This window comes from Aegilops tauschii, chromosome 2, assembly GCF_002575655.3.
Source record: "Aegilops tauschii subsp. strangulata cultivar AL8/78 chromosome 2, Aet v6.0, whole genome shotgun sequence".
In the NCBI taxonomy this organism is placed as follows: domain Eukaryota; kingdom Viridiplantae; phylum Streptophyta; class Magnoliopsida; order Poales; family Poaceae; genus Aegilops; species Aegilops tauschii.
Genome location: NC_053036.3, coordinates 635,665,397 through 635,679,943, shown reverse-complemented (window position 1 = coordinate 635,679,943; position 14,547 = coordinate 635,665,397). Strand labels below are relative to the sequence as shown.

The window sequence follows — 14,547 nt, the reverse complement described above, 5'->3', positions numbered from 1 at the left end:
TTTTAAAACAAAGTGACGGCGACGAGCCGAGCCGTGGCTCGCATCCGTTTGCGAAAACTGTGCGTGGATCAGATAGGTATACGCGCCATTGGCTCAAATATAACACCGTCATGGGTCAGTAACTGTTGCCACTTCGACCTTTCTTCGTCAAGTGTGAGCCGTGGCCGACCCTCCTCCCAGCACGCCAGCGGAAGGCGAAAAAATGGCGGCGACGAGCAATATGGGAGAAGGCGCCTCCCCGTCCGACAGCGGACTCGAGTTTCTACTGGATCCGGTTGACAGATAATTGCTCTGTTCTACTCTTCGGTTCTTTCGCCCTGCAGCGCCGCGAGCGGATTATGGTGACAACGGCCTTTGATTTCTGGAGCATGCTGTAGGTTTCCGCTGAGAGAGGCGATTGCATAAGTGTGACAGCCAGATCTGTTGGTGTCAAGGGGCATCGTGCCGTCGGCCATGGCTGGTGCCGATTTCTCCTGCATGGTTGTAGTTGGACACCTCGGCGGCGCTGCTGAGCGCAGCGGCAAGAAGAAAGAGTCGCCAACCCAGTCCATGAAATCGACCGGGAAGGTGAACCCAATGGCGCCGGGGTGGACCAGAAGGTAAAAATGAAATTAGTGTTCTTTCTGACCGGATGGTTTTGATTTTTGCAAGTAATGTCACATATTTTCTGTGTATGTCAATGGATGCATGAGGCTATGATTACTTGCGTCAGCTGGTTGTACTCCTAATTTTTGTGATAATCCATGATTGACTGATATACCATTGATTATGAAAGACGAATGCAGCATCTAAAACATCTGAATATGATTTCAGGTTGAGAGTTGGCCGTGCACCTCCGCATAGGGCACCCTGCCCTGGTAGAGTCACTCTACTGGAAGAAACAATCCGGAGGTACGCTGATAAACCGTCGGACAATGTTGTGAAACCAGAGATTGAGATGAGTTTTGACTCCCTGGGGAAGCCTACGATTTCTCTAACCTGTATTCGTGGAGCTTGGATTTGGTATGGGATATGGCAAGAGACGTCTGAACGTCGAGAGCGGACAAAGTGTCTGGATACTCGGTTAGCATTTGAAACCAAAAAATCACGAAACCAAAGATTTTTTATTGCTTGCACTGAATTTCACTTCTAAGCTGAACAAAAGATAAATTTCATTTGCAGGGAAAGCCTGAGGAGCAGAATAGCTGGTGCGAGTGCCCTCCAATGATCAGACTTCTTTAGAGCTGCTCACAATTGATGGTTCATCACTGAACACCGGTCAAGCCACAACTATTCATTGTCCCTTACTTGCGGTGAAAAGGCACAAAAGATTTGGTGAAGCGGCTTAGGGGAAACAATGTGGAACTCAACAAGGTGTACAACATAGTTGGCACTTGGCAGCTTCTTCGGTTCATCTCAGAATGTGCCTTTCACAAAGCGGTCTTCTCCGGAATCTGTGTGGCCGGATAAGTCGAGACCAGGCTGCTGCTGATGTGAACAAGACCCTTGTTGTGTTTAAAGAGATACAGCGCAACGACCCAGAGTTCACCTACTGAGTCCAAGGGGATGAGGAAAGCAGAATCAAGAACCTTATGTGGACAAATGGAAACAACAAGCTGCAGTACAAATTCTTTGGTGATGTCATCACATTCGACACAATGTACCGGACTAATCTGTATGACACATCCTTTGGGTTGTTCGTTGGTGTGAACAATCACTTCCAGAATGTAATCCTAGCTAGCGTCTTGATGCGTTATGAGCAAGTCGAGAGCTTCGAGTGGGTGTTCTCTGAATTCATCAACATGATGGGGGGTAAACATCCACAGACAATACTGACAGGTATGTCATCACTCTTTGAGCCGCATATGTTATGGCTAATATAAGAAATGTACATGCAGATAACTATGTTGTTCTATGTGCAAATTGTAGATCAAGCGAGAGCCATGGAGTTGCAATCAAGACAGAGTTACCCGGGACTCTGCACACCTACTCGGCGGCCCCGATGGTACGGTCGGTGGCGGCAGTGGCGCCAGCTCCATAACGAGGGTGTTCTTCCTCCACCGGCTCCCTCGCGCCCCGGCAGTGGCTGCCCCATCGTTGGGTCTGCCATTCCTCCACCATCTCCCTCACAAGCTAAGATGTTCTTCCTCCCCTGCCATTCACATCCGCAAGGCCCCCATCAAGATCCTCCAAGAGGAACTAGCTGCAACTACAAGTGAAAAGCCCCATAAAGATCCTCATCAAGGTATTCCCATCAGAATTATGGAATTTTTCAAATGCTAATGGCCTCAAAAAATTTCAATTACACATGCTTTAGCCTCAAACGGCACTCAAAGATGTAACCTGTACATGCCTTAGCAAATACAGTCCATATCTTTTTTCAACTACTACTACATGCTTAAGAATACTCAATTGTTTATGTGATGGTTCAGTGGTTGAATGATATTATTCTTGACTAACTTGTTTTATAGAAGCAAACACTGCTGCAGTCACAAGTCTTAGAAAAATCAGCAAGGCAATACTGGTGGTTTGTGAGAACTGAACCTTTGAATCCAGTGAGAACCAGGGTGCTGGTATTTTGAGTCCAGTGAGAAGTGAGAACTGAACCTTTGAATCCTTTTTTGAGGCATTGTTCAGATTCTTTTGATAGAGCCTAGTTAGTGCTAAAAGCATACAGTCATATTGGCGTACTTGTCATAAAGTTCCTCTCATTTCACTCCATTCAAACAACAATTGCAAATTTATACAGCTGATCAGACCGTATACTTTGCTGATTGTTTGCGGAGGGACAACTTGACAGCTTGCTCTTTCCTTGATCATTTCGTTGCAATTGTTCGGGAACTTGCACAACATACAGTAGATTTCTATCTCGTAGCTTGCTCTAGTTTTCTCTATGCCTTCTTAAAGCTGCTGTGAAATTTTCAAACTGATAGCTAACTTAGAAAATAGTAAGATTGGAATCAGTACTTGCTAATGCCCGACACTTGAGGTGGAGACCGGTGTTCTGAACTTAATTGCTTTTTGCACCTAACAGGAAAATATGTGAGAAGTTTAACTGTCCATATCAATTCTAGACTCCTAGTCATACTGGTAAAACTCCTTTTCAGGTAAAAGTAGCCATATTAAGCCACACATCCTTTTCTCTTCAACAACGAGTGCAAACCTTTCAAATTATACAGCAGCCGATGTAGAAAAAAGATATACACGAGTTAAAATATAAGATCCTAGCTAGACTCCTAGTACACTTCATTCAAAACTCTTGTGCTAATTAAACTTCCGTTTGTGAAGACATAGTATAGTCGAGCATTCATATGATGATTTCCAACTACAGAATTATCTCTTAATTCACATCCTGGAAGAGAAACGATCTCCAAGCCTCATGCTCGAATTAAATTTGGTATGCACAAGTAATTACTCCCTCCGTTCCACAATATATGATTATTTTTGAAGCTATGTTAGCTTGAAAAACGATCTTACATTGTGGGACGGAGGGAGTATTTACCAACTGGATTAAAAAATGTCAGCATGACCATCTGTGTACAATATTTTCGATTATGCCAATGACCATGTGCCAATGCACCAGTTCTTATTCATCTCACTCACAATCAACCTATTTCCGTTTTGTGTCAGGCCAAGTCTTCCAAGCGAAACAGCATACCAAGTCTTCCAAGCAAAACAGCAGGAAGCAAGAAACCAGGCAGTAGTTTGTAATCCTGTTGAGTTTACTGAAATGGGCATCATGTTTACTGAAATGCTCATCATGTTTCAGAATTTTGAGGGTTCTCTCGATGTGCATTGAATCTTGTGTCTTGTGTCTTTCTGTACACTTTCTGAATGAGCAAGAAACCAAGCAAAACGTTGAGTTTACTGAATCTTGTGTCTTTTTGTACACTGGCTAGTAATCATCGGCTATGCATACACTGCTGTAGTTTCTGTTTCTGTTACTGAAAAGTACTCCGTAGACAAGTATCATCGGCTGCACTAATTCTAGTGGTGTGTGGGTTATGCGGGCTGCACTAGTTCCTGTCAAATTCTTTTTTTTTGCGGGGAGTTCCTGTCAAACTCGGCTGCACTAGTTTGGTTGATGCACAGTTCCCTATCAAATTGGCTTACGCGGGTGTATGCGGGCTGTTTGCACGATGAAGGAGAACCAGAGGCGGACATGGCTCCCGATCTGGTAGCAGCTGGTAGGCGGCTATTCGCTGCGTCCGTCAACACGCAGTGGAACAGGGAGGCCCAGGAAAAAACCTGACCCATCCACGAGTATCCTGTACAGGTCCGACGGAGTGGTTGAGCAGCAAATTAATGCATGGGCCCCGCCCTGGAATTTTCACCGGTTTGATTTTTTAATCATGTTTTAGTTTCAATTATATTTAAAATAAGAGGTTTCACTCCTTTTCAAAATCAGTTTTCTATCAATTCAGAAAATTGATTTCACACATTTGAGTAACCTAATTTGACTCATTCCATAAAACTGATTTTGCTTATTTTCAAAAATGGTTTAGCTCAATTCAAAAACTAATTTCACTCTTTACATGAAACTGATTTTGCTCGTCCTGGAAAACTGTTTTCTCTCATTCATTAGACATACATCAATCGTTTCAAAGAATTTGTTTCATTCATTTTAAAGAACTCGTTTTAGTCATTTATTCACTTATTTCAAATAAGAGGTTTCACTATTTATTTTCAGTCATTTAAAAAACATTTTGAAGTCAATTCAAAGAAAAAAACTCATTGATTGCAAAAACATTGATTTCATGGAATTTAAATAAATAACTTCACTCATTTCCAAAACCTGCTTTCACTCATTTTATGACTCCATTCATTTAAAAAAACTTTATTCTTTTGAAGTATTTTTTAAGTTTAGGGTTCTGAGAGTGAAATATGAGAAAATGGATTATTTTCAAAGAGTTGATATATATTTTTGGAAATGATTAATTCAAAAGAATGAAACCGATTATTTCACTTATGTAACTAACTACACAAATAATCTATTTCACACACTTAAATATATTTAGTGAATACGTGAATCGAAACGTTGAAAATTAAACTTTCTAAAATTGTGTCCAAGATTGTTCTTATTCTAAAGGTCTTGGCGTCAAGAGTTGAAATATGTAGAAAACATACACTAATGTATGGTTTAATATATACGAGTGATCTAAAATTACAAAGATGGAATAAAATGATCGTTTTTAGGGATAAAATGATGGGTTTGATAGTGAGAGAGGCGATAGTGAACTCCTCGTAATCTGTACTTGAGTCACAAAAAAGATGAACCATGCATGCTACCTTTAGAGAACCTAAAGCTGGACTTAGCAAATCTGGCACGTTAAACATCCACGGACGCGGCTGGGCGCGTTTGCGGACAGTGATCGGTTGACCTTTAAATTTCCTTGTCCACAACAGGGTATCTCATTAGCAAAACACCAAATCCATATAATTACATGCAAGCGTAAACCTAACTAAATCTTCGCCCGCGCTTGTTCGCCTTCAAGTCCTTGTTCCTGTCTATGTTCATGTCAGGTGGCCGTGAGACCCATGAAGTGAAGCTCCAGTTGTCGACGAGGTAGAGTATGACATGGGAGATGGACTGGCTCAGATGGACACGAGGCCCTACCATCTCCCATGTCCTACTCTTTCTCGTCGGAGCTTATGGCCTTGACGTTGCCGGTTGAGGTGAGGTCCACGATAAACCACTCGTGATCTGAGCCAGATAGCTCCATCACTTGGTTGCGGCGCCAATGGGTGCCGGTCAACTGTAGCGGCGTGCGACTCCGCCTTAGTGGCCTTGGCTGCGAGGGCTGCAGCTACCACTCGCGCCATGTGCTTAGCACGGCGAGATGGGTCGGCGTGGGCCGGATTCGGCGTGACAGACATGCCTAGGCGTGCCTAGACCTCCCCATATTGGCCCCCAGGTTTGGTCAAGATATGAGGGGTCCCGGTTAGCCCATACATATAGGCCCGGTTTAAGGCGCCCAGCTGGGTCACGTTTTCTAGCACGACATAGTAGGGAGGAGGGTTGAGGAGTATGTCTGCAGATGCTCATATCTGTCTATGATAGGACCCAAAAGAAATAAATATCAACACTTAAAGCTAGGAACGGAACCAATATTCAATTCAGTGCTAGGGCTCATCTGCACCTGATGAATAATAAAACAAAAAATAGCAGAAAAATTCCAAAAATCTGAATTTTTTTGGAGGCAAGATGATTATGTGCGCGAGGTGCGTGCAAAATTTCGTGGCTAAAGGACATTTGAGGAGCTCGCAACAAAAAAGACAAAATAAGCTCCAAACAGTTTTCAAAAGCTTCTCACATGTTTGAAAATTATTGTTTTTGCCGAGAGCTACCGAAATGTCCATCCTCCACGGAATTTAGCACGGCTTCATGCACATGAGTACTATTTTTAATGATTTTACTGTTCCTCACGGTGCAGTTGCACCCGAGAGCCAAAATGCCCTTTCCGAAAAGTCTTGATATACTTCACCATGTGGCAGCACCGCATTGGCTCGTGTGTTGCCGGTGGGTAACGTTGCCGCTAAAAATGTCTTTGCCGCCCGGCCTTTTCTCGCTCGATTATAGTTGCAACTGCAACGCCGAGCGAGAGGTTGACACTGGAATCAGTCCATCGACCTCCCCTGCTGTAAATTGATCACTCCTCTGTTGAAGCGTTCACCGTTGTACACGTTATGTTTATGACCGGTTCTCCAGGATCTGTACCGGCTCCTTCATCCTCTCGGTAGTGCCTAGCTAGATTGTAGGAGTTCAGTTGAGTCCTGGGGCTGCCTCTCATCTCCTCTCCTCTGTATTTAAACCGCATGATGTCAACTCCTACACTCTCATCACACCCACTTCTTTGCTCGACTTAGAGATCAGAAATGGCAATGCAGACGGGCTGCTGCTCGGCGGCGGCGGTCCTCCTCCTCCTCGTGGTTGCCGCGGCCGGTGCGTCGGTCGCCGGGGCGACGTATGTCAGGTACAAAGACCCCAAGCAGCCGATCCAGGCGCGCGTGGAGGATCTCCTCGGCCGGATGAGGATCGAGGAGAAGATCGGGCAGATGACGCAGATCGAGCGCCACAACGCCTCCTCCGCCGTCATCGAGAAGTACTTCGTCGGTACGGACTCCCTCCCTTAATTTGCTCTCTTCCTTCCTTCCTTCCTTCACCGGCGAGGCCAACCGGTCGATCGCGTGTGCGTGTCATCCCTGCATTGCATGTGGGTTTGATCGATGGATCGATGGATGTGCATGCAGGGAGCGTGCTGAGCGGTGGCGGCAGCGCGCCGTCGGAGAAGGCGTCGGCGGCGACGTGGCAGGAGATGATCACCAAGATGCAGAAGGCGGCGCTCAGCACCCGCCTCGGCATCCCCATCATCTACGGCATCGACGCCGTGCATGGCAACAACAACGCCTACAACGCCACCATCTTCCCCCACAACGTCGGCCTTGGCGCCACCAGGGACCCCGACCTGGTCAAGCGCATCGGCCGCGCCACGGCGCTCGAGGCCAGGGCCACTGGCATCCCCTACACCTTCGCGCCATGCGTCGCGGTGCGTAATAACCTCTTCATATCAATCATTTTTTGGCTACATACATATAGGAGTATATGTCAACGTCGTCGTCCATTCGTTATTAACACATGCATCCGGCTGGGACGGGGCATGCAGGTTTGCCGTGATCCGAGGTGGGGCGGGTGCTACGAGAGCTTCAGCGAGGACACGAAGCTGGTGCAGCTGATGACGTCGGCCGTCATCCCCGGCCTGCAGGGCGACGTCTCCACCAAGCACCCCAGGGGCGTCCCCTTCGTGGGCGGGTCCAAGCACGTGGCCGCCTGCGCCAAGCACTTCGTCGGCGACGGTGGGACGCACCACGGGATCAGCGGCAACAACACCGTGCTCAGCTTCCACGACCTCATGCGGATCCACATGCCGCCCTACTACGACGCCGTCATCAAGGGCGTCGCCTCCGTCATGATCTCCTACTCCAGCTGGAACGGCGTCAAAATGCACGAGAACAAGTACCTCATCACCCAGATCCTCAAGGAAAAGATGCACTTCAGGGTACGTACTACGTATAATTTGCCATCCCACAAATATAAAAACATTTAGATCATTATAGTAGTGATCCAAACGCTCTTATATTCTTTACGGAGAGTTGTCATTGTCACTTCGTCCATCACTCACACGGTACTTGACACGTACGAGCAGGGTTTTGTGATCACGGACTGGCAGGCGGTGGACAAGATCACCACCCCGCCGCACAAGCACTACTACCACTCCATCCAGGAGACCATCCACGCCGGCATCGACATGGTCATGATCCCATTCGACTACCCCGAGTTCGTCGCCGACGTCCAGGCCCAGGTCATGCGCGGCGCTATCAAGATGGACCGCATCAACGACGCCGTCTCCCGCATCCTCAGGGTCAAGTTCGCCATGGGCCTCTTCGAGAACCCCTTCCCCGAACACAGCCTCGCCGCCCAGCTCGGCAGCAAGGAGCACCGGGAGCTCGCCAGGGAGGCCGTCAGGAAGTCCCTCGTGCTGCTCAAGAACGGCAAAGGCAGGAAAGACGGCAAGCCCGTCCTCCCGCTCTCCAAGAAGGCCAAGAAGATCCTCGTCGTCGGCACCCACGCCCACGACCTCGGCCTCCAGTGCGGCGGCTGGACCAAGTCCTGGCAGGGTCAGGCCGGCAACGGCATCACCGGCCATGGTACCTACTTAATTACCTCGATCGCGTCCTCATCTTTCTCTCTCTCATCAACCGACCGCTCCTTCTGCTTGGAGTACGTGTTGATGCTTATAGGAGTATATGTTAGTTAGTTGTTGACTAATAAGTACGTTACGATGCAGGCACCACCATCCTTGAGGCCATCAAGTCGGCCGTGGACAAGAAGACGGTCATCGACTACTCGGAGCACCCGGACAAGGGCAACGTCTCCAAGAACGAGGACGAGTACGACTACGCTGTGGTGGTGGTGGGCGAGCACCCCTACGCCGCCACCGCCGGCGACAACCTGAACCTCACCATCCCGGGCCCGGGGCCCGAGGTCATCAGGAAGGTGTGCGAGCTCGTCAAGTGCGTCGTCGTCCTCGTCTCGGGCCGTCCGCTCGTCGTCGAGCCATACCTGGACACCATTGACGCGCTCGTCGCCGCCTGGCTGCCGGGCACCGAGGGCCACGGCGTCGCTGATGTGCTCTTCGGGGACCACGGATTCTCCGGCAAGCTGCCCAGGACGTGGGTCAGGTCCGTCGACCAGCTGCCCATGAACTACGGCGACAAGCTCTACGACCCGCTCTTCCCCTTCGGATTCGGACTCACCACCAAGCCGGCTGATCGCAGCTAGCTAGCTTAGCTAGCCCCTCATCGGATCGAGTTTGGATTTCATCTTTTTCCATAGCATTAGCCTCAGATTAAACCCTTAGTTAATTAGCCCCTGCATGCCCCTGAGTGAGAAATCGATCGATCGAAAATAAATGAGCAAGGTTTTGATCGCATATACGTTGCCGTGTGTGTGAGTTCGTTGTCAATGTCCGATGAAATTGATATAGTTCTGTATTGATGCCAAAATTTTCAGGATGGGAGTGGGCCGACCACGACATGACCCTGTGGGCATCAAGGCCACTTTGGAGGCCATGGGCCGACCCATCTCAAGAAAAGTCAGTGGCCTCACTAGCCCGATGGGCATCCCGGGTCAACCCAAGTTGTAGCTTTATATACTTTTTTGGGCCGTGGTTACTTAGGCCAACTCCAGCACACGATCCCAAACGGACGTTCATTTTGCCCGAATTCTGTCCGTTTGGGTAGGGCAATGAGGTCGTGTCCGGGCCTGTCCTGGAATGCGGTGGCCGTGCGCCAGCGCGCGGACGCATCCTTTGGCCCCATCATGTCCGCCACGGCAAAAAATGCCCATATATTCATATTTCAATGTTCAAAACTAGTTTGCACGCCCAAATATTAATTATCTGAAAATAAAAAATAGTTTTACAACCCAATCGAAATTGTCTCTAATAAAATAGTTTTACAACCAAATCGAAATTGTCTTGAATGAACATAAGAACCAGTACATCTATTGGTTGCCAATGTGAGTCCACACGTACTCAACCAAGTCATTTGGAAGATCCAAATGAGTGTGCCAATCATGCAGTTCACGATGAAATTGGGCAAACTGTTCAACGTGGCCGGTTCTTGGTGCAGGGGTTCAACATTTTCACCTTGATAATTAAATCCTTGGTCGAACATCCTGTTATCACGCTCGTCCTCGACGATCATGTTGTGCATGATCACACAAGCAGTCATCACATCTCAAAGCTTCCCTTCATCCCATGTCAATGCATGGTTTCGAACGATACCCCATCAGGATTGAAGCACACCAAAAGCAAGTTCCACATCCTTTCTAGCACTCTCTTGCATTTGGGCAAATCTCTTTCTCTTCTCACCTTGGGGGTTCGAGATTGTCTTCACAAAATTTGACCACTAAGGATATATACCATCAGTTAGGTAGTATCCCTTGTTGTACTGGTGGCCGTTGAGCTCAAAGTTGACAGGTGGGGAGTGGCCTTCTACAGCCTTGCAAAGACTGGAGAATGTTGCGGCATGTTTATTTCATTGTGAGAACCTGCCATGTCGAAGAAAGAATGCCATATCCAAATATCCTGCGAAGCCACCGCTTCTAATATGATAGTGCATGCTTTAACATGCCCCTTGTACTGTCCCTGCAAAGCAAATGGACAGTTCTTCCACTCCTAATGCATACATTCTATGCTGCCAAGCATGCCTGGAAAGCCTCTAGCTGTGTTGGTCGCCAACAATCTCTCTGTATCAGCGGCATTTGGCTGCCTCAAGTACTCAGGGCCAAACACTGCCACTACGGCCTTGCAGAAGTTGTGCAGTGACAGCAAACATGTCGATTCACTCATACGCACATACTCATCCACCAGATCGCCTGGAATCCCATAGGCAAGCATGCGGATGGCCGCGGTGCATTTTTGGTAAGAGGAGAATCCAAGCTTGCCAAGGGCATCCGTCTTGCACTCGAAGTATGCGTCATGAGCAACCACTCCCTCTCGGATACGATTGAACACATGCCTCGCCATACGAAAACGGCGACGGGATTTATCCGGCTTGAAGAGCGAGGTGTTCCTAAAGTAATCGGCATAGAGCAGGGCGTGGCCTCTCTCCCTGTTGCGGTTCAGGTTGGGAGCACGGCCAGGGACTGACCCCCTGTACCGAGGAAGCTGTCGTTCAATGTGGTCATGAACGACCAGTCCCATCACACGTTTGTATGGAACAAAACCAGACTTCAAATCCCTACGAATCTTTGGTTGTGCATGTTGGCCGAACCTAAGACCATACAACACACGCAAACTTGCGTTTCGCTCAAAAAGATGTGTGTTTTTGGGCTATAGTCCTATGCATAAAGGCGTCAAGTGTTTAGATGTTCCCACAGGCCAAGTTTATATATCTCGTGACATTGTGTTTGATGAATCAGTTTTCCCTTTTGAATCCCTCCATCCTAATGCCGGCGCCCTTCTCCGTCAAGAATTTCTTCTTCTTCCATCCACACTTCGATCTTTTGATCACGGGGGAAACAATTGCACTAACCAACATGACAATAATATCCCTGCTGGAACCAGTTCTTGTCTCCCATGTGTGCAGGTACCTGAAGAAAACGGAGTTCAAAACAATCAGAATGATCAAAATCTCGTCCAAAACGGAGCTATATTTCATGTAGAAGAAGAAGACGAAGCTGGCGCGGCGTTCGAGGAAGATTTGGCGGTGCATGCCACCCCTGCGCGTCAATCCTCCTCGGATCTGGCGCGGGCATCTTCTCCGGATCACGAGCCGGTCGGCCAGGAGAGCCAGGCGCGGGCGAGCCGCCCCGCGACTGCCACGTCATCACGCGGAGGATCTCCCTCGAGCAGCCCGCGCATGCAGCCAACCGCTGCGAGGCGCGGCGTGCACATGCGGCCAACAGGCCCACCTGGCGCGGTCGGTGCGGGATCAGCTGCGGCAACTGATGGTGTGGCTGCTGACGGACAGGCCACATCTGTGACCCCCGGATCCGGTGCGGCAACACCTGTTTCTTCTTCGGGATCGTCTGCAACCAGCGATTATGTGCGCCCGCATGTACAGCAACAACCAGCCACACCCAGAGTCACAACTCGGCTACAAAAAGGTATTAAAAACCCGAAAGTAAGAACTGATGGCACTATACCGTATGGCATGTTGTGCATTTCAGGAGAGCCAACAAAACTAGATGATGCACTTGGAGATCAAAAGTGGAAAAAGGCTGTGGATGAAGAGTATACAGCCCTGATGAGAAACAAGACATGGCATTTGGTACCAAATCAAAAAGGTAAAAACATCATTTATTGTAAGTGGGTGTATAGGATCAAGAAAAAGGCAGATGGCTCCATTGACAGGTATAAAGCACGTCTTGTTGCAAAAGGTTTTAAGCAGCATTATGGTATTGATTATGAGGATACATTTAATCATGTGGTAAAAGCAGCAACCATAAGACTTGTGCTACCTATTGCTGTTGGGGAACATGGTAATTTCAAAAAATTTCCTACGCACACACAGGATCATGGTGATGCATAGCAACGAGTGGGGAGAGTGTGTCCACGTACCCTCGTAGACCGAAAGCGGAAGCGTTAGCACAACGCGGTTGATGTAGTCGTACGTCTTCACGATCCGACCGATCCAAGTACCGAACGTACGGCACCTCCGAGTTCAGCACACGTTCAGCTCGATGACGTCCCGCGAACTCCGATCCAGCAGAGCTTCACGGGAGAGTTTCGTCAACACGGCGGCGTGATGACGGTGATGATGTTGCTACCAACGCAGGGCTTCTCCTAAGCACCGCTACGATCTGACCGAGGTGGAATATGGTGGAGGGGGCACCGCACACGGCTAAGAGATCAAAAGATCAATTGTTGTGTCTAGAGGTGCCCCCCTGCCCCCATATATAAAGGATGGAGGAGGGGAGGCCGGCCAGCCCCTAGGGCGCACCAGAAGCGTGGAGTCCTACTAGGACTCCCTAGTCCTAGTAGGATTCCTCCTCCCACATGGAATAGGAAAAAGGGAAGGGAAAAGGAGAAGGAAGGAAGGGGGCGCCCCGCTTCCCTAGTCCAATTCGGAACAGACCATGGGGAGGGGTGCGGCCACCCTTTGAGGCCTTTCTCTCCTTTCCCGTATGGCCCATTAAGGCCCAATACGAATTCCCGTAACTCTCCGGTACTCCGAAAAATACCCGAATCACTCGGAACCTTTTCAATGTCCGAATATAGTCGTCCAATATATCGATCTTTACGTCTCGACCATTTCGAGACTCCTCGCCATGTCCCCGATCTCATCCGGGACTCCGAACTACCTTCGGTACATCAAATCACATAACTCATAATATAAATCGTCACCGAACGTTAAGCGTGCGGACCCTATGGGTTCGAGAACTATGTAGACATGACCGAGACACGTCTCCGGTCAATAACCAATAGCGGAACCTGGATGCTCATATTGGCTCCCACATATTCTACGAAGATCTTTATCGGTCAAACCGCATAACAACATACGTTGTTCCCTTTGTCATCGGTTTGTTACTTGCCCGAGATTCGATCGTCGGTATCTCAATACCTAGTTCAATCTCGTTACTGGCAAGTCTCTTTACTCGTTCCGTAATACATCATCCCGCAACTAACTCATTAGTTACAATGCTTGCAAGGCTTATAGTGATGTGCATTACCGAGTGGGCCCAGAGATACCTCTCCGACAATCGGAGTGACAAATCCTAATCTTGAAATACGGCAACCCAACATGTTGTAACGCCCACGATGCGGCTATATCTCCCACGTGTCGAGGCACGACTTAGAGGCATAACCGCATAGTGGTTTTGTCGCAAGAAGGGTCATCTTCACACAATCCCATGTAATGAACAAGAATGGGATAAAGAGTTGGCTTACAATCGCCACTTCACACAGTACATAAAAATAAATCATACATCATCCAAAATACAAACATATAGACCGGCTACGGTCAAGATCCAAATGAAAATAAGACAACCCCAAATGCAAGATCCCCGATCGTCCCAACTGGGCTCCACTACTGATCATCAGGAAAAGACACATAGTAACGACGACGTTCCTCATCGAACTCCCACTAGAGATCGATTCCATCATCTGCACTGGCATCGCCGGCACCTGCAACTGTTTTGGTAGAATCTGTGAGTCACGAGGACTCAGCAATCTCACACCCGCGAGATCAAGACTATTTAAGCTTATAGGAAAGGATGGTGTAATGAGGTGGAGCTGCAGCGGCAATAAGCATATATGGTGGCTAACTTACGCAAGAGAGAGCGAGAAGAGAAGCAACGGAACGGTCGTCATCTAGCAATGACCAAGAAGTGATCCTGAACTCCTACTTACGTCATACATAACACAGACCGTGTTCACTTCCCGGACTCCGCCGAGAAGAGACCATCACGGCTACACACGCAGTTGATGTATTTTAATTGGGTCAAGTGACAAGTTATCTACAACCGGACATTAACAAATTCCCATCTGCCTCATAACCGCG

At 48.3% G+C, this 14,547-nt stretch overlaps 1 protein-coding gene across 1 annotated transcript; it reads left to right on the top strand.

Moving 5' to 3' along the window:
- The first annotated feature begins 6,855 nt into the window (after positions 1 to 6,855).
- Positions 6,856 to 9,319, top strand: LOC109772565 (uncharacterized). The gene is made up of 5 exons (XM_040401180.1): positions 6,856 to 7,093; positions 7,231 to 7,526; positions 7,644 to 8,036; positions 8,628 to 8,685; positions 8,826 to 9,319. The coding sequence occupies exons 1-5, from the start codon at positions 6,856 to 6,858 to the stop codon at positions 9,317 to 9,319; spliced, it is 1,479 nt and encodes a 492-aa protein (XP_040257114.1).
- The last annotated feature ends 5,228 nt before the right edge of the window (positions 9,320 to 14,547 follow it).

Coding starts and splice junctions, on each gene's coding strand:
- LOC109772565 (XM_040401180.1), top strand. CDS start 6,856: ATGGCAATGCAGACGGGCTGCTGCTCGGCGGCGGCGGTCCTCCTCCTC. Junction 8,037..8,627: donor AGGAAAAGATGCACTTCAGG/GTACGTACTACG, acceptor CTCGGCCTCCAG/TGCGGCGGCTGGACCAAGTC. Junction 8,686..8,825: donor CAACGGCATCACCGGCCATG/GTACCTACTTAA, acceptor GTTACGATGCAG/GCACCACCATCCTTGAGGCC.